This window comes from Solenopsis invicta, chromosome 8 (genome assembly GCF_016802725.1).
Source record: "Solenopsis invicta isolate M01_SB chromosome 8, UNIL_Sinv_3.0, whole genome shotgun sequence".
In the NCBI taxonomy this organism is placed as follows: Eukaryota; Metazoa; Arthropoda; class Insecta; order Hymenoptera; family Formicidae; genus Solenopsis; species Solenopsis invicta.
In genome coordinates, this window is record NC_052671.1 from 19,876,431 (window position 1) to 19,896,553 (window position 20,123).

Here is a 20,123-nt window from a genome sequence, read left to right on the forward strand (position 1 = left end):
AGTAAACGTGCCAATTCTGAAAACATTCGTGAATCAAAATTTCTCCCCTGATCAGTATGTAATTCGGAAGGAATACCAAAACGAGAAATTATTTGACTCACAAAAACTTCGGCAACAGTTTTAGTTTTGAAATTTTTTAATGGAAATGCCTCTACCCATTTTGTGAAACAATCAATAATAACTAAGAGATATTTATTTCCTGAAGAAGAGTGCGGAAGTGGACCTAAAATATCCATCTGGATTCTTTCAAAGGGTAAACCAGAATTGTAAATTTGCAATGCTGATTTTCCTTTATCGGAAGGACCTTTCCTCGATAAACAAACAACACAAGTTCTACACCAAGTTCCACATCTTGCTTACAAGTTGTCCAATAAAATCTTTTTCGAATTTTATCTAAAGTTTTATTAACACCGAAATGACCACCAGAAGAAGAATCGTGAGCTTCCTCTAAAACACGCTGTACCTGACTCCGAGGAACAATAATTTGAAGAATTTGACGTTTAGAATCTGGAGATTCCCATTTTCTAAACAACACTCCATCTTTAATAATGAGAGAATCCCAAATAGACCAGTAAACTTTAGAAGTTTTGTTTTCAGAGGCAATTTCTTGACGAGTCGGCCGCCTTCCAAGCTCTTTTCTTAGCAAGAAAATAGATAACGAAGGATCGTTTTTCTGAAAATTTTTCCAATTTTTAAGATTATTCTCCCCAAAAACAATTCGTCCTACTAATTCTACTGAAGAATTTTTCTCTTTTAGATCAATTTTAGAACAATAATTACAAGCTTTTTCAGCACAAGGGCGGCTTGATAAGGCATCAGCGTTCCCATGTAACTTTCCTTTTCGATGTTCTACTATAAAATTATATTCTTGAAGATGTTCTAACCAACGGGCCAACTGTCTCTCAACGTTCTTAAAAGAAAGTAACCAACTTATAGAAGCATGATCTGCTTTTATAAAAAAATTTCGTCCGTACAAATAATGATGAAAAGATTTTATTGACTCTATAATTGCCAATAATTCACGCCGAGTTACACAATAGTTTCTTTCAGACTTACTTAACACCTTACTAAAATAAGCGATCACTTTTTCTACTCCTCCCTGATTTTGAGATAAGACCGCTCCTATTCCATGATCCGAAGCATCTGTATTTAAAATAAACCTTCCTTCCTCAGTAGGAAATGATAATATTGGCGAAGTAGTTAAAAATTTTTTCAACAACTCAAAAGCTTCTTGGCAGGCATTATCCCATCTAAATCTATTTGTATGTAAATCTAAGTTTTCAGTTAAGACAAATAAAGGTTTAGCAATAAGGGAAAATCCCCTCACAAACTTTCGATAATGTGAGCAAAAGCCTAAGAAGCTTTGGACTTGTTTTTTATTTTTAGGAATCGGCCAATCCCTAACTGCAACAATCTTCTCAGGATCAGTGCTGATTCCCTTCTCTGAGACATGACCCAAATATTTAACCTTTTTCTCGAAGAAAGTACATTTTTTAGGATTAAGTTTAAGATTTGCTGCTCGTAAAGACAAAAGGACCTTTTTCATATTGATTAACATTTCCTCAAAAGATTTTTCGAAAATGATGACATCATCAAGATAAACCATGCAGATTTTGAAAAGTAGCTGCTGAAAAACTTTTTCCATAAGACGTTCAAAGGTAGCCGGTGCATTACAAAGTCCAAAAGGCATAATTGTAAACTGCCATAACCCTTTTCTAATCGAAAAAGCAGTTTTCTCTCGATCCTCAGGACGAATTTTAACTTGCCAACAATCACTCTTGAGATCCAGAGTGGAAAACCAAAAATTTCCTGAGAAACGATCCATTAAATCATCTATCCTGGGAATTGGGTAGGAGTCCTTAAGAGTCACATTATTTAACTTCCTGTAGTTTACACAAAATCTAATTGAACCATCTTTTTTCTTAACTAAAACTGCAGGAGAGGTCCAAGGACTATTTGATTCTTTGATAACACCCTGTTGCCTCATTTCTTCGATGATCTTTTCCACCTCTTCCCTCATTTGTAAAGGAACTCGACGAGGAACTTGCTTAATAGGAGAACAATTTTCTGTTTGAATAGAATGTTCAATAATTTTACAATTTCCAGCAACGATTTCTCCTGAGAAGACGTCCTGAAATTCCGAAAGAAATTCTGCAAAAAGTTTCTTTTGAGAATCATCCAAATTCTCAGAACTCCTAAGAAAAAGATTCTCAAGAAAGTCTGGAACTGCACCTTTACTAATTCGAGCACAAAAGTTTTTTTGTATTTCCTTAGGTTTCGGAGAACAAAAATTTAAATCAAAAACTTCTTCTAAATTTAACTTACAAAGAAAATCAACTCCAAGAATACAATCGTCTTCGATTTCTGCAATAAAGACCGGAAATTCTAAGCTATGATTTCCTAAAACAATCTTAACTTTCTTTTTAGAAATTATAGGAACTTTCTCTCCAGTGGGATATCTTAATTGTAAAGAATTCACACTAACATCTTCAATATGTGGTGGTACAAATTTTTTATTTAATATAGAGACGTCTGACCCTGTATTAATCTTAAAAATACAATCCTGTCCATTAATAAAACCAAGATAACAAAAATAATCTTTTAACTTAATTTTCCTACAATTTTTAATTTCCGAAAATGTTAGGGTCTCTCTTCGAATGATCGAGTCGACCTCGCTAAGCTCGACCAAACCTAGTTTCCCTTAGTTAAAGAAGAAACCGTAGGGCATTCTGATCTATAGTGTCCCTTTGCACCACACTGCCAACACTCTTTGTCGGCCCTCTACTTATTAAAATTTTTTTGTTTAGAATCCTGTGCAGAAATTCCTTCCTTTTCGTTTCCTTCTCTCATTTGTTCTCTAGGATAAAATTTTTTCCTTCCGCCATCTTTATTTGAGGAAACGCGAGAAAAGCTATTCTCCTGAATAGCCTTAATCATTTTCGCTCTCTCAATTGCAGAACGCAAGGAAGAAGTTCCTTCTAGTTGCGTCTCAAAAATTCTGCGAAGAGTGCGTCTAAAAAATCCATCAGAGACTGCAATAATAAATTGAGCACAAGCAATTTTGTCGCGCACTTCTTGAGGACACTCCGGATAAGCTAAACGTGATAATCGTTCTAAATCGGCTCCCAACGAAGCTAAATCTTCTCCAAATTTTTGTTTACGATTCGTAAATTGAACGTAACAAGTTTGAGATAAATGACCCTCTCCAAAACGTAATTCAAGCTTTGATTTAATTTCTCCATAACTCAAATTTTCTAATTCCGTTATTCCGTCTAAAACTGAACTCGCTTTTCCCCGCAAACTCGAGGCTAACGCGACCGCTTTCGGAGAAGAATCTTCTTAGTTACTCGCTTGTGCAATCAATTCAAATTGTGTAAAATATTCGCGCAGCGGAACACTCCTGTCGAAAATATCCGGCTTTAATTTAAAATTGACGCCCGCGTTTCCGGAATCCCGAGGAATCTCCGTGGTCGGAGGATAAACAGAAAAAGGCAACGATTGGCCTGAAAAGTGTTGTAGCTACTCCTCTAGACGCTGAAGTCTCTCGTCGCGTTTCTGGAGCAGTGCTTGCATTTCCTCCTCACGCTGCCGCTGCTTCTGTTTCTCAGCACGAAGCTGACGCAATTCCACGGCGACCGCCCGAAAAGAATTTGCTTCGGTGGAGAGTCGAGGTTTTGCAGGTGTACGAGGACGCATTCTCTTACGAAGAGGACGTTTCTCCGCTCTCGCAGGAGACGCTGCCGTAAAATCTTCCGAGATGTCCATTACGTGGTCCGAAATCGGACGAGCCCTCAAAATGTTATGCTCGACAAGACAAGCACACAAAAACACTCGCGCAAGCACACAGCACGAAATAACTACACTCTCTCTTTTGTACAAAAGAACACTGACTTTAATTAAGTAATTATATACAAGTTACTGGAAGCGGAATTATCCAAATGTCGCTTGATAGCTACGCGTCCAGAACAGAACAAAAGCAAACCAACGCCGGCCGCGCTTCTTCTGTCTCATCGATAAATCTTCCTTCCAACAATATATATATATATATATATATATATATATATACGAGGTGTGTTCAAAAAGTATCGCGAATTTTGTGTTTTTTCAAAAATTATTTATTTATTCATGAATATCTATTTTGTCCCCTTCAAAGTAATCCCCATGAGATATTATACACTTGTGCCAACGGTTTTTCCAATCTTCGAAGCACTTCAAAAAATCATTTTTTTTTTATCTTGTTCAGCTCCTCCTTCGATGCCGTCTTTATCTCGTCAAGCGTAGCGTAACGTCGTCCTTTCATGGGCCTCTTCAGTTTAGGGAACAAGAAAAAGTCACAGGGGGCCAGATCTGGGGAATACGGTGGCTGCGGCATCATTAGTGTGTTGTTTTTGGCCAAAAAGTCGCGCACAAGCAACGATGTGTGAGCAGGGGCGTTATCGTGGTGCAAAAGCCAATTTTTGTTCTTCCACAAATCCGGGCGTTTCTGGCGGATTGCTTCGCGCAAATTGCGCATAACTTGCAGGTAATATTCCTTATTGACCGTTCTACCCTGTGGCAAGAACTCATGATGCACCACGCCCCTGCAATCGAAGAAAACTGTCAGCAAAACTTTCACATTCGACCGAACTTGGCGCGCTTTTTTCGGTCTTGGTTCGTGCGGCAGCTTCCATTGAGATGATTGAGCTTTGGTTTCCACGTCATAACCATAAACCCACGATTCGTCACCAGTTATGACCCTTTGGAGCAAATTTGGGTCGTCGCGGACAGAGTCCAACATCTCATTAGCAATGTTCATGCGATGCTGTTTTTGGTCGCAATTGAGCAATTTTGGTACGAATTTCGCGGCGACCCGTCTCATGCCCAAATCATTGATAAAAATCGAATGGCACGAGCCAATCGATATGTTTAGGTCCTCAGCAACTTCTCTAACGGTGATTCGACGATTGGCCAATACCATTTTCTCCACTTCATTAATTTTTTCGTCTGTTGTTGAAGTGCTCGGGCGTCCGGCACGCTCTTCGTCGTTCACATCTTCTCGGCCTTCTGAGAACATTTTGTACCACCGATAAACGTTGCTTCGGTCCAAGGTAGCTTCTCCGTATGCCACAGTCAACATTCGGAATGCATCCGCGCACTTAATTTCGTTTTTCACACAAAATTTGATACAGGTTCTTTGATCCATTTTTTTGAATAGGTAAAAATCGAAGACGATCCAAAACACGTGCAAGCAAAGCAGCTGTCAACAATTAAGTGAACATTCAAAATGGCCGAGCTTGTCGGCATAAGTGAGAGACATGAGTACCAACATAACGCCACAAAAAGATCGAAATTCGAATATACGTAACCCGCGAAAATTCAAAATTCGCGATACTTTTTGAACACACCTCGTATATATATATTGTTGTGCCCGTCTCGTGTGACTGCGGTGTGCACGGCGCAATCAAAGAACGGCGCGGGCTATAGCGTAATGTTTCTCCACTCTCACCGAACGTATCTTGTCCCGTTCAAGCGGCTGCTCTCGGTACCGCAACAGTTACCCCGTACGCCAATTTGCAGGTTGGGCGCCAGACGTGCTCGGCGGCACGTCAATCCGCTAATCATCCAAGTCCGACACGAAATTACGCTACGGCAGCCACCTAAATGCGTGCGAGAGCCGGCTAACTCTACCAAACGGAGAGGGGCGGGGTGAGGCGAGGGAGAGAGTCTCTGGCGTTAGCTCGCCGAGGAAGGTGGGCGAGGGGCGAGAAATTCTACACAGATTCACATTTGACAAATAACATTTATTTTAAAGAAAAGGCGGCGACATCGAGTGCGCTGCAAACGCATTTGTCGACTTGAGACGGAAATGACACGAGAGGTCCGAATAACACGAGACGAGGTATCGCGATCTCAAGGAGTGACTCACGGGAAGTCCTGCGCTCGACAACGAGTCGCAGCGCGATAAGTTACAACGCGAGAACGCCGCCGTATCTCGACGAACAAGACACTTGCGGTGTCCGGGCAACAGCGTTACGGACGCCCTCGCTCGACCCGTCGCGATTCTCTCTCTCTTACGTACGCCGGGATGACGTCGCGGACGCAGGTAGTCGCGCACGCGGTGCAGAGCTCCGTACCGGTTCCTGCACTTTCCCCGGCCTCGACGTTTCCTCCAGGAGAGTGACCATTCAAGCGCGACTCGCGAAAACTCCCCCTTAGCTTGCCTCGAGGTCCGCGAAGAACCCCTCACACTTGCTGTCGATCGCTTTTCTGCTACACCAACAAAATGGCGCCTTGCGCCCACGAACACTAAGGACGGTCGACAGCAGAGTGTGAGCGCGGGTCCCGCCTCACTCGCACGTGGCTTTACAATAACGAGGTCAACGTAACCTCTACTTGCGGGTCCCGCTCACTAGCACGACGACTCCTCCCTGGCGTTATCACGGCGTTGTTCCTCTCTCGAAAACGCTCTGGAGCCTCCTTTTTTAAGCCTCGTGTTCTCGCGATAGCGCTCACGCCGGGGATCGCACCTCTTCTACGCTGCTGGGCTCGTGGCCGTACGCCGAGTGACCAGGATCGCGATCAATGGTGGATCAATGTCGCGCATCCTTCTCTTGTACCGGGGGTGCGCGCGACGCTTGTGCGCGGCTTCGTGCGTGGCGACAGCTAATCCGCTCCTCTCCCGCGGCCGCTGCTGTGCCAACGGTGTATCCTGGCGCGTCGCCGAAGAGCGTTCTCCGGACCCTGGTGCGACAAGACTTGATAGCGGAAGCGACTGCTTTTGTTTCCGCCGCCGCACCATCGCTGCCACTGTGCTAATTTCATGTGGCAAACGATACCCGTGTCTGTGTCCTCGACAGGGTCTCCACTCCTCTGGCCCATTCCGCACCAGCCTGGCTACCGCTTCCCGTGGCAATCAGGAGCGTTAGCTTGTCTTCCAAGTTTCCTATGTGACGCCTTGCCGCTCTCGAGATGCGACACTCCGGACGTTGCTACGTTACTGCTCTTTCTCCTCCGGCGGCGACGTGGTCGCTGCTCGTTCGCCGCTCCCTGCTGCCGGTTTCTTCGTCGTCCGCGAACGGGCCCGCGAATTTCGACATGAAAATAAGGGAGTAATTAATGTACGGTTTATTTACGCGGACTCGACGCTCTCCTGGAGACCGCGGCAATAGAGGTGCGATTCCCGGTCCGGCGCGGGCGCGAATCCGCGCCTTATGACGGCGGCGGGACGCTGCTCCGCTGCAGCGGACTGCAACGTCACAATATATATATATATATATATATATATATATATATATATATACAGGGTGCGAGAAAAGTTCCGGGACGGTGAAATATCTCGAAAACTAAGCATTTTAGGAAAAAGTGTTTCAGACAAAAGTTGTAGGGTTTAAAAAGATCTATTTACTGATCTTATCAGTTTGACCTTGGATGGCGTCGCCAAGGTCAGATCGAAATTACATTAACTTTTTTAAATGGAATACCTAACTTTTTATTGCATATTCTTGTAGCTTATCTCGAGGCCTTTCCAAAACATTACAAGAAAGTTTATTTTCGTTGAGTACTTTCCGAGTTGTGAGGCTTGAAGGCTACAGTGTACTGTAGTGTGGGTCCAGCCACTCTTGCCTTAACTGGCCGGACACACGCCACACTTGCCTTAACTGGCCGGACACACGCCACACTTGCCTTAACTGGCCGGACACACGCCACACTTGCCTTAATTGGCCGGACCCACACGCCACTCTTGCCTTAACTGGCTGGACCCACACTACAGTACACTGTAGCTTTCAAGCCTCACAACTCGGAAAGTACTCAACGAAAATAAACTTTCTTGTAATGTTTTGGAAAGGTCTCGAGATAAGCTACAAGAATATGCAATAAAAAGTTAGGTGTTCCATTTAAAAAAGTTAATGTAATTTCGATCTGACCTTGGCGACGCCATCCAAGGTCAAACTGATAAGATCAGTAAATAGATCTTTTTAAACCCTACAACTTTTGTCTGAAACACTTTTTCCTAAAATGCTTAGTTTTCGAGATATTTCGCCGTCCCGGAACTTTTCTCGCACCCTGTATATATATATATATATATATATATATATATATATATATATATATACAGGGTGAGTCATTTTAATCTGTGGACTCGAATATCTTCCAAATAACGGTATCTACAAAAAAATGGTTTAGATAAAAGTTGACAGAGGGGGTCATTCAATTGTACCATTGGTTTTGACCTTGAGGTCAATTTTGAATTTTTCAAGGTCACGATGGTTTTTTTAAATGAGACACCCTATTTTTGATTGCGGATTTCGAAAGAGCGGAAAATTTTACATCAAACTTGTCTTATGAAAAAATTGTTTTTGCGACCTTGGAAAGGTAAAAAATGAAGGTGAAATGCCTGAAAAACGATCTGGTGTACTTTTTCTGAAATGACGTGGTTTTCTGGGTAACACAAATGTGCATAATGCTTAAACATTACTACTTGCAACTTTTGGCCGGATTCTTTGACGAACGCATATTGCTCCCCTCCCACCGCTCGCGCATTAGCAACGGCGCCGCCGGACCGCGTAACGCACGGTCTTGAGACGATGTATCGCACTCCTTAGTTACGCCGGCGGCGCCGTTGCTAAGGCGCGAGCGGTGGGAGGGGAGCAATAGGCGTGCGTCGAAGAATCCGGCCGAAAGTTGCAAGTAGCTGACAGCACTGCGATACCTAATGCTAATAATCAATGATTGAAAAAAACTAAACAATTACGTTTGATTTAAGATTTATAATTATTGTTATAATAGAGTTTTATTCCTTTTCTTTCTTACTCACTTCTGCATAATTGAAAAATTTACTATTTAAAGTTGCTTAAATTTAAAAATTCCAAACATACATACAGGGTATGTAGGTAATTACATTCACAAGTTACCTTTCCAGAATGGCTGATTATAGTCCTAATGAGATTGTTGATATTAGTTTTAGGGGAGTGTCATAGCAATTACAATGCAGCATCAAGGCTTTGTGCTCAACGTTTTCCTGAAAGGCGACATCCAACTGATATGACAATACGTAGTTTAGTTCAAAGAGCTCGCAATGGACATCTTGTTCGTCAACGTCAACATCATGAATATGAGGAAAATGATGCGCGAGCTGTAACTATTTTAGCAATACTTCACCTTAATCCTCATGTTAGTACTCGCCAGATTGAAAGGGAAATAGGTATACCACAAAGAACTGTTGTTAGAATTTTAAGAGCTCTAAATTATCACCCTTTCCACATCACTCTTACGCAGGCTTTACAGCCTAATCATCATCTGATGCGTATTACTTTTTGCCAGTGGGCTTTACAAATGTTACACGAAGATCCTAATTTTTTTAGGTATGTGCTTTTCTCAGATGAGGCTAAATTTTATAGTGACGGACAACTTAATAGACACAACTGCCATTATTGTCAGATGTTAATCCCCACTGGTATAGGCCAATAGATCATCAAAATCGATGGAGTATTATGGTGTGGTGCGGCATTGTAAATGGTTATTTGATTGGACCTTATTTTTTTGAAGAGAACGTTGATAGACACAGTTATCGTTGCTAAGAGATCACTTACCAGGCTTATTAGAAGATGTTGACTTAGCAACAAGAGCAAGAATGTGGCTTCAACAAGATGGTACTGCACCGCATTATGCACTCATTGTGCGTGCCTTTTTAAATGCCAGTTACAATGACAGATGGATTGGACGAAGGGGTCCAGTTGAATGGCCTCCTTGCTCACCAGATTTGACGTCGCCCTGATTTCTTTTTATGGGGATACTTGAAAAATGTTGTTTTTGCTGAACGACCAACCACAAGAGATGATTTTATGGACCGCATTCGTAGAGCTTGTGCAGCCATTCCTAGAGTTACCCTGCTTAGAACTGTGGATAGTTTTCAAAACAGATTGCAGTTATGCTTCGAAGCTAACGGAGGTAATTTTGAACAATTACTCCGTGGGTAATTCATTTAAATTACAGTGTCAGTGAGAGGCGAGGGGACTCACGATAATCAAGCACCCCGACGTGAGAGGCAAGGGGACTCACGATAATCAAGCACCCCGACGTGAGAGGCAAGGGGACTCACGATAATCAAGCACCCCGACGTGAGAGGCAAGGGGATTCACGATAATCAAGCACCCCGACGTGAGAGGCAAGGGGACTCACGATAATCAAGCACCCTAAAAGAAACAGAACTTACTACGTCCACGTCATTGTTTCCGGGTAACGCTAAAAGTAAGATGAAAGTGCTTTTGACCTTGATATGACCTTGATATGACCTTCAAAAGGTCAGGTCGAAAAACTAAAAAATCCCTATGCTCATGTAAAAAGTGCCATTGTTTAAGAGCCCATTGTCAAGAAACAGGTTCTGCGGTCAAAAATAGGGTTTGTAACGCTGGTACTTTCTCGGTGTCGGTTACGGGATTTTAGGTTCAGGAGCGGATGCTCGGATGTGCTCGCCGGATGTCCGGGTTCGTGTCGAAATGATAACGCCGTATTTTGGTAGTAAAAATGAAAGAGGTCAAATATATTTAGCTATACTTTAGTACAAAATGAAATTATACAGTTCCGATATCGTTATCGGATAATACTGAGCTCCTTGTACAACCTTACGGCCCTCAATTGCGCGGTCGTCGGCCCGCGGGAAATCAAGAGAACGATCACGTGGTATTCGAATAGTGTCGCGGCACTTAACTGCGCGGTCGTCGGCCCGCGTGAATTTAAGAGAACAGTCGCAACGTATTTGCGCGGTACTTAATATCTAAACGGAAAGGACTTTAACAATTCGGAAACGGACGGACAGTGACTAGGCGCTTTGCGCGCGGATGTAGCAAGCGGGGTTGCTCGGTTTAACAACATAGATCTATATACATAGTTCGCGGCGGAACGTGCGATGTCGGAACGGACTCGCGGTTATCGCAATGTAACGACTCGGATGAGTCGTGTGATCTACGGACGGCTTCGGTTTACGCTCTATGCGTACGGTATCCGTTTGTTAGAGTGGCCGCGCGGCGGTCCACTCTAATGCCGTGCTCGGGGCCCGATTGGCCCGTGCGGTTGACCGGTTACGGTCTCGGTACTCGACGCCCTCGCGCTGTGCGCGGGCTGTCGACGGGGTTGGCCGGTTCGGCCTCATCTCGCGGGGTTAGCCCGGGAGGTACGGTGGCGGACACTGGAACGGTGTCGGCGCGGACGGTCCCCGAGAATTCCCGGGGACACTCGGAACGGTCTGGTCGGAGTGGCCGGACGACGAGAATGCCCGTCGTCCGGCTGTACGGAAACGGAATTGCCGTGCGGAGAGAATACCCGCCGTACGGCGCAACGGATTCGGATCGGATTTAGCCGGACGTACGGGAATGCCCGTCGTCCGGCCGGACGGTCCGGATTGGCCGCGTGACAAGAATGCCCGTCACACGGTTGATCGGATTGGATGGCCTGCGCGACGAGAATGCCCGTCGCGCGGCTGAGCGGATCGGATTGGCCGAGCATACCCGGCCTCGGGGACGACGGTTTTACCCGTCGCGGGAAGGTTGGAACGAGAATGCCCGTTCCCGAGGAGATGCTCGAGAATCCCCGAGCTAGGAGGCGCCGAGTATGCCCAGCGCTGGAAAGGATCCGATGAGATCGGATGTTCGGACGGATCTGATCTCGGCTGCTCGCTGCCGGCTTATATAGCAGTCCGCGCGGTCGTATGTACTAGTCAGCGCGCGTGGGGCCGGCCGGAGTAGGGACGCTTGCCGAGCGCGGCGCGCGGCACGCATGGTAGCGCGTGATCGCGGCATGCTTAGCTGAACGCGCGCGCGTGTTTGCTCTTACGCGTTGCGTTCGGCGGCGGAAAGGCGTAACGTTACACCACCTCCCCCTTTCGGAAGTGGCGAACTTTGGCCACTATATAGGATACTCCTGCTCGGAATCGGTGGGGTCGGCTTGGTCCCCCTCGTTATCGACGGTCTCGGTGCGTTCGGAATCGCTTTCCCCTTCCGGGTCGGTGTCTTCGGTGTATTCGGTACTGCTCTCCTCTTCCTGATTGGTGGGATCGGTTTCCTGGTGGTTTCGGTGGCGGTGGCGGCGTCGGTGGCGCAGCCCTTCGACCTTGCTCCTCGCGGGCCGTCACCTCTGAGGAACGCTGTAGGACGCAGCCTACTGCCGGGGGAGGACGCTTCCCAGTTACTGGCGGCCTTGGGCGCGTGGGCTTGCGTGTTGGTGCGGTGTGCCCGTCTGCAGCCTGACGGCTAGCCTTCCCTTGGACGAGCGCTTGGTCTGGAGCGCGGATCGTCGGTGTCCTCCGTCGCTTTCGTGATGGCGCCGTCATTAGGCTTCTAAGACGGTCCACGGTCATCGGTGTGACGGGTGGCGTCTGGTGCGGTGACCGGGTCGTTTGAATAATCCTCGTAGGCTCGCTCGGCTGGTCGACGGTAGGGGTTGTTGCGGTGAACAGATGCGCCTGGTCCGTCGCGGTGGCCATCGCTTGGGACCACAGCGATTCAAACTCAGCATCGGTGGCCGGTCTGGTAAGGAGCGCGTCCAGAACTTCCATGCTCGGAGAGAACTTTCTGCAATTTTTGGTCCTGCGGAAGGCTCCTTATATACTCGTCCTGGACCGGGAGAGGTACCCCCTTCTCCAGTGATATCACTGTCACCGAAGAGCTGGTTTATATACTTTTGGCCCAATGGTCCAAGCTGGCTGAACAACGCTTCGCGACTTTCTCGCGTTTGCACAACTTTACTGGCAGACATTTTGAACGGCCATTCATCGTCGAAAGTTAACTTCTTCCGCGCTGTTACTGTTGGTGTTTCCATTGATGATTCTGTCGCTATAGAATGAAGCATAGGTGAATCCAACATTTGAACGTTTCCTTTTTCCCGATGTTACTTTCGGCAGTTTGTATGAATCGTCATCGTTGTTGCTCAGTCTTTTCTTAATTATTCTTTCTGTGGGGTATTTTATTGAATTACCTTTGCTTTTATAATGTTTATTACTTGAGCTGCTTATAACGTGTGTGTCGCTGTAGTGGACGTACAAAAGCCGAGAGCTTCCCGCGGAAGCGTTCCAAAACGCCGCTGTTACCGACCTAAAGGCGTGTTCTCTTGAGAGCTAGCGTTAAGGATTCTTTACATTCCGCCCCCCTTGAAAGAACATCTTTTAAAATAAAATAAGAATATAAGACAGTCTGTTCCGAGTACACAATGTATAATGGTACGCCTTATATCTATAAAATTAAACGCTTTAGTTTTTGATGATTACGTGCCTGTGATAGGATTTACAGTGCTAATATTAAATTAAAATTACCGATGTGCTAAACGCTGTACTAATGTTAATGCTAACTAACTAAATGAATAATAAGATATAACTAAATGAATAATACACTGAGATATAAGTAAATGATAATGTAAGTGATTAATAAACTGAGATGTACGCACATGTTAGTCAGTGAAAAGAGAAGGAGTATTAAGATTAAATTAAAATTTGAATGTTTAAGCCTTTATTCCTTATGGGGGAGTGCGCATATTTTTCTTACGGCTCGCTTGTAAGTTCCTGTAGGTGTTCTAATCGTTACCACTCTGGTAATTTCATCTTGTCCTGGGTGTGTTTGCTCCACGCGTCCCAACTTCCATTGTAGTGGAGGTAGATTTTCCTCAATCACCAGTACTAGGTCTCCAATTTTCACAGCATTTTCACCCCTTCTCCAGATGGTTCGTGTTTGTAGTTGTTGCAGGTATTCCTTTTGCCATCTTTGCCAGAAGTGCTGGCGCAATTTTTGTATATGTTGCCATCTAGATAGATGGCTGCCTTTGGTATCTAAATAATTTCTCTCAGGTGGCATCTGCAGGGTTGAGCCTGTGAGGAAATGTGCTGGTGTGAGCGGCAGAACGTCATTTGGATCCGATGACAAGGCGGTTAAAGGTCTACTGTTTAAAATGCCCTCTATTTCTACTAAGAGTGTGTAGTACTTCTCAAATGTGTATAGTAGGCCTTTTATGGTGATTTGTATGTGTCTCTTGGCGCTTCTTACCGCGGCTTCCCAGAGACCGACAAAATGTGGCGCTCTAGGTGGTATGAAGTGCCATTGTACATTTTGTGATGCCAATTCCGTTGCAATGTATCCTTCTTCTTTTTTCAGGAATTCATAAATTTCTTTTAGCTCGTTTGCTGCTCCCACTAAATTAGAACCATTGTTCGAATACATGTGAATGCGTGTTCCTCTTCTCGCACAGAACCTTTTAAATGCCGCCATAAAGGTTTGACCGCCTTCGGTGGTCAAACTACTCACCAGCTCGAGGTGGACTGCTTTTGTTTTAAAACAGACGAATAGTGCCACATATGCTTTACTAGTAGGTATATTATCTCTTCTTTTACTCTCTCTGATGATGAAAGGCGTAATCTGTGCCGCAAATAGCAAATGGTCTACTAACTGTCACCCTGGACTCCGGAAGATCCGCCATTCTCAGTTCTATGATGTTAGGCCTATATTTGAAACATGGTATGCACCTTCTTACCACTTTCCTGGCCTCTCTTCTCCCCGAAAGAGGCCAGTATCGTGTTCTGATTGCAGCCAGTAAGTGTTGTGGGCCACAGTGTTTTAGCCTGATATGCTCTTCTCTGAGAATGATTTCTGTAACGTGATGCCTTGCTGGTGAGACGATCTGATGCTTTTGATTGTATGGAAGGTGTGCATGCTTCAACCTCCCACCTACCCTGATTAATCCTGACTCGTCAGTAAATGGGTTAAGAGCGGTTAGCTGGTTGCTAGCGTGCACTCTTTTTTTCTGTTGCAAATCTCGAATTTCGTGTGGAAAACTTTCTGCTTGTACCATACGGCAGATGGCTTGTTCCGCTTTGTCGAGTTCCTCTATTGTTAGAGGTGTGGCTCTGCGCTGTCCTGGCGGTTTCTTAAATCGCAAGCAATAGGCTATGACCTTCTTAAATTTGTTAATCAAAGAGTATCTTTGTAGGAGATCTTGCTGCAATGTGGAAGCTGTCAATACTACCTCTTCACGCATTCCTATTACGGTTGACGGTAGCTCAATGTGCGTTTTAGGCCATTGTTCCTGATTGGGGAGCCACGGTGGATCGTGCCACCACAGCTCGTTGTCTATTAAACCTTCAGCAGTTGTGCCTCTTGATAAAAGGTCTGCCGGGTTTTGTGACGACAGTACATGGTACCATTTGATTCCGGGTACTAAGTTATTTATTTCTACGACTCTGTTTGCATAATAAGTATGTAACTTATGCGGTGGAGTATTGATCCAAGAGATAGTGATTGTTGAATCGCTCCACAGGTATATATTCTTGATTGGATGCTTTATGGCGGCGACGAATGCAGCTATCAGTCGAGATAACAAGAGAGCCGCACACAGTTCAAGTTTTGGCAGCGATAATATTTTTAATGGAGCGACTTTTGCCTTGGAGCTTATGAGAAAAGATTTTTGTTGCCCTCCCTCTGCTTTATGTACACAATAGATACAGGCTCCGTACGTTTTCTTTGAAGCGTCTCCGAAGCCGTGAATTTCAAGTGATTTCTGGCTGTGCGGATTAAAATTTCTTGGAATTCTAATTTACCTGAGCGTGGTAAGTGACTTGTAGTATTTATTCCACGAGTGTCTGAATGTTTTGGGTACTGGATCGTCCCAATCTATGCTCAACTTCCAGATTTCCTGCATGGTCATCTTTGCGTTTATGAGCACTGGCCCTATTAGTCCAAGCGGATCATAAATTCTTGCAATTTGTGACAGTATGCTACGTTTTGTACTTATGCTGTTTTCTGTTAAGGTCACCGAGTATTGTAGTGTATCTTCGGTTGAATTCCAGAGGAACCCCAACGTCTTTAAAGGTTTCTCTGAATTTAATATCAACAGACTATCTTCTTTTCTGTCCTGCACAAGATCCTGAAGAATTTTTGGGTTGTTCGTTCTTCATTTTCTTAGTTGGAATTCTGCCGCTGCTAATAGATCTGACAGTTCTTTTCGTAACTCAACTGCTTGATGTAATGTGCTGGTGCCCGTTAATACGTCGTCCATATAGAAGTCATTGAGCAGCACTTTGGCTGTTGCCTCTCGTTTGGCTGCCTTTGGCTGCGTAGCTAGATGCCTTAAGCAACGCATCGTTAGGTACGGTGCACAATTTGTGCCGTACGTTACTGTATTTAACGTATAGGCTTGCGCTTATTCTAAAGGGTCATACCTCCAGATGATCCTCTGTAAATCTCTATCTTCCTCCGCCACCCAGATTTGTCTAAACATCATTTTGATATCTGCTGTGATTACGAATAGATGCTCTTTGAAGCGTATCGTAATTTGCCATAAGTCCTTTTGCAGATTGGGCCCACTCAGGAGTTTTTGATTTAACGACATGCCCGATGACGTCTTGGCCAAGCCGTCGAACACGACTCTTAATTTCGTAGATAGACTCAATGTCTTAATAACCGGCTGATGCGGCTGATAGCAATAATCTTTATCGAGTGTACTATTCTATTGTTTCGCTAAGGACAGATGTCCTAGTGTCTCGTAGTCTTGGATGAAACTATGGTAATCTTCTTGTAACTGTGGTTGTTGCTTTAGCTTTCTTTCGATGTATATAAATCTTTGAACTGCAACGTTCTCTAATTCCCCAAGCTTTACTGAATCGTCTTTTGGCAGACGCACGACGTATCTTCCGTTACTGTCTCTTTTTACTGTTTGTATGAAGAAGTCTTCCGCTTGTTGTTCCTGTGGTGAGTAAGCCTGTTCCTGTTTTTCTAATGGCAACTCTTCAATATTCCAGAATTTTGTTAACTGGTCGTTTAAAGTAGCGATGTTACACACTCGTCTGTTTCTTGTTTTTCTTGTATCTATTAGTCTTTTACCAACGATCCATCCAAGCCGCGTTTTTTGTAATGTAGGCAATGTATCTTCTAATTCTCGTTGTCTGGTGCCCAACAGTTTCCAGAACTTGGCGCTTCCTATGAGCAGTTCTATTGTTCCAGGTAGGTTAAAATCTGGGTCTGCCATCTTTATATCCTTCGGGATATTCCATGAAGTTGTGTTTACCTTGATTTGCGGTAGTCTTTCAGTTATAGTTGGCATGACTAGACATTTTAATACTAATACGAAATCGTTGTGCATAGATTTGATTTTGGCTACGACTTCTTCCTTGGCTGTTGTTCGCGTCTGGCTGATGCCACTGAGTGGCACCTCCGCTTTGTCGGTTCTCAAATTGAGTCTTTTCGCTAACTCTTTTGTGATAATGTCGGTCTGCGCCCCTGGGTCGAGCATGGCTCGGCATACTTGCAAGTTGCCATCTCCATCCTCTATGTATACTTTTGCTGTGGCTACAAAAACCAAAAGTTCTGTGGTCCGAGTTGTAGTTACTATGACCGCTGTTTTGTTGTCTGATGATGCTGTGTTATGTTTAGCCTGTTTTGATTCCGACGTTTTTGCTGATCTTGCTCCGTTTCTATTGTCTGATGTTGCTAGTTGGCTTTTCGTAGATTTGTTGTCTGGATGATCCTCTCTGTCCATATGCAGCATAGTGTTATGCTTTTTAGAACATAACTTACAAGTCGAGGCCGTACACGCTTGTATATAGTGACCCTTACGTAGACAGTTAAAGCTGTCTTTTTTGAACCTTTTCTCTTTTTTTCTGAAATTGAAAATTTAATAAATTTTTCACATTTAGATATATGGTGTGACACACTGTGGTGTGTCCCTCACAGTAAGCGCAACCTAACGATGTTATGGCTGCTACGTTTACTCTCTTAACCGGTTTTTTGGACGTGATCTCTAACTTATTTTTCGTGCCTTCTATTAATTCTAAAGTGTGAGCTCTGTTCGTTAAAAATTCTAGTAATGATTCTAGCGAGGGCATGTTTTCTGAGTCCGTTTTTGCTACCTCTAACTCCCAATCTTTTCTAGTATTATAATCTAACTTATCGCTTAATAAGTAAATGAGAAGAGTGTCCCATTGTGTGACTGGCTGTCGCAACGTTTCTAGTGCTCTGATATGAGTACGAACGGAATCTATGAAGTTACGTAATGCTACATGACTACCTTTTGATACCGGTTGCAATTCAAAAACTTCTTTTATATGTGTATTAATAATAAGCTTTTTATTTTCATATCTTTGTTTAATCAAACGCCACGCTGTTTCGTAATTCTCGTCTGTTGTTTCTAGTGTGTGTATTACCTGCAATGCTTCTCCCGATAATGAACTACGTAAGTATTGGAATTTTTGTATGTTTAACAATCTAGCGTTACAGTCTATAACTGAAGTGAATGTATCTTTGAACATGAGCCATTGGTCATAACTACCACTAAATTTTGGAAGTTGCAGTGTAGGTAATTTTACATTAAGATTGTTTACCTGTTGTTCTGGCGTTTGTACTATTATGTTATTTACCGCACGCTCTGGTTCTAGCATCTGCCTTGCTTTCGCTATGTACTCGAAGTAAGCATCCTCGACCGACGATCTCTTGCGTGCCAAGTCTGCTTCCAGTGTCTTCACTTCTTCCGTGGTTGGTACTGGCAACCTCTCCATTAATGCCTCGATCTTTATTTCGGCTATTTTTGATTGCGTCTCGTTGTACGAGTTGTAAAGGTCCTCAGCCCGACGGATCCTGTCGGCCAGTTGCGCCCTTTGGTTCTCGCCTTGGTCTCGTATGAAATTTATGAATTGTGTAAGCTGTCCTTTGATATTAGTTCGTTTGGCTCTTAATTGCTTTAATTCTGACATTGCTATGCCTTTTGCACTGATGTGCGACTGATACTTGTGTCGGAAGCTTCTTGAGTATTCCTAACCTCTACTCGCGTCCTCGTGGTTGACGCGATTGCTTTGCTTTGCGAAATCACTGCTTCGCTCTATAACTTTCTTATCCGAATCTGGAGATCCGGCTTGAATCCGGATCAAATAACTATGTAGGGTATTTTATTGAATTACCTTTGCTTTCATAATGTTTATTACTTGAGCTGCTTACAACGTGTGTGTCGCTGTAGTGGACGTACAAAAGCCGAGAGCTTCCCGCGGAAGCGTTCCAAAACGTCGCTGCTACCGACCTAAAGGCGCGTTTTCTTGAGAGCTAGCGTTAAGGATTCTTTACACTTTTTTCCTTGATTTCTTTTTTGCTTTTAATTGGCTGAGATTCCTCGACAATCTGTTTCAGAGGTTTAACGATAGGTTTGAAACGTGTCTCCATTGCGATCTTTGGTTCGACCAGTTTTCAGAGCGCGATGTTTTTTGCGGATCGCCTTGCTCGTTTTTTCAATCTTTTTTGCGAGTTTCTCGCGATTACGCACATTAATCATGATGAACGTCTTTGTTTAAGGTATCGAGAACGACTAATCGTTTTGCGGTACCTCGAACTCGTTAAATCCTTTTCTGTATCGTCCATTAGTGAGCGAACTATCCTTGTCTATCACTAGAAATCCGTACTCGCGCTGCAAACAAGCACGACACAATGCGCAAAATTTGTCGTATGACATGTCGTTGTTCATGTGATCGTTGTAAATATGTTTCAGATTAATACCATCCTGTTTAAACAGGATTAGGAGATTAACATTATCGCGTATCAGATGTTTAGATATCCTTGCGTTTGACATAGGTAAAAGCAGTCGATATTCGAGTGACGGCTCATCGAAAAGTATTCTCTGATCACATCCTGCTTATCGCATGCAACGTCGTCGAAGACAAAGATTGAATTCGGACGCGCCTCGCTCGGCAGAACGACATCGCTATTATTTGAGAATGTAAAGTATTCGATTTCATCAATTGATGTCAACAGATTTTTGAGATATTGATATTTTGGTTACATTAGCGACTTGGAATAAATATAAACATTTTCAAAACGTATACAGTGCGGACTCTCGAGCAGGCTAGTGTTGCCGCACGAGGATGGTCCCGTAATTAGCGCGGATAGTACTCGGCAACATTTCACCGTGTTCCGCAATGGCGCGCTGCCCCCCATTATTTCTAATTTTTTATCACAGTTTGTAACGCGTATCGTACGCGACTGCCGCACGAATTTCATGATTCACACTGAACTTGCGTGACATGTCAAACGCCTATTTATAGGCGCGCGGAATCGCGAGTTGCTCAGTAGCAAAAATGTTTTTCTCGCTGTCACATTCCTGTGATATTTTAGATCTGAGCGCTAAGCAGT

General features: G+C 44.0%; 1 protein-coding gene across 1 annotated transcript; it reads right to left on the reverse strand.

Moving 5' to 3' along the window:
* Positions 1–14,346: 14,346 nt before the first annotated feature.
* LOC113005278 lies at positions 14,347–18,700 on the reverse strand. The gene is made up of 7 exons (XM_026140613.1): positions 18,226–18,700; positions 17,700–17,988; positions 16,474–17,611; positions 16,175–16,428; positions 15,931–16,081; positions 15,554–15,879; positions 14,347–15,196 (listed from the first exon to the last, which is right to left on the reverse strand). Exons 1-7 carry the CDS (start codon positions 18,698–18,700, stop codon positions 14,347–14,349), a joined length of 3,483 nt encoding a protein of 1,160 aa, XP_025996398.1.
* Between the last annotated feature and the right edge of the window lie 1,423 nt (positions 18,701–20,123).

Coding starts and splice junctions, on each gene's coding strand:
- LOC113005278 (XM_026140613.1), bottom strand. CDS start 18,700: ATGTCAGAATTAAAGCAATTAAGAGCCAAACGAACTAATATCAAAGGA. Junction 16,429..16,473: donor CACTAGGACATCTGTCCTTA/GCGAAACAATAG, acceptor TATTGCTATCAG/CCGCATCAGCCGGTTATTAA. Junction 16,082..16,174: donor TTACAGAGGATCATCTGGAG/GTATGACCCTTT, acceptor GCGTTGCTTAAG/GCATCTAGCTACGCAGCCAA.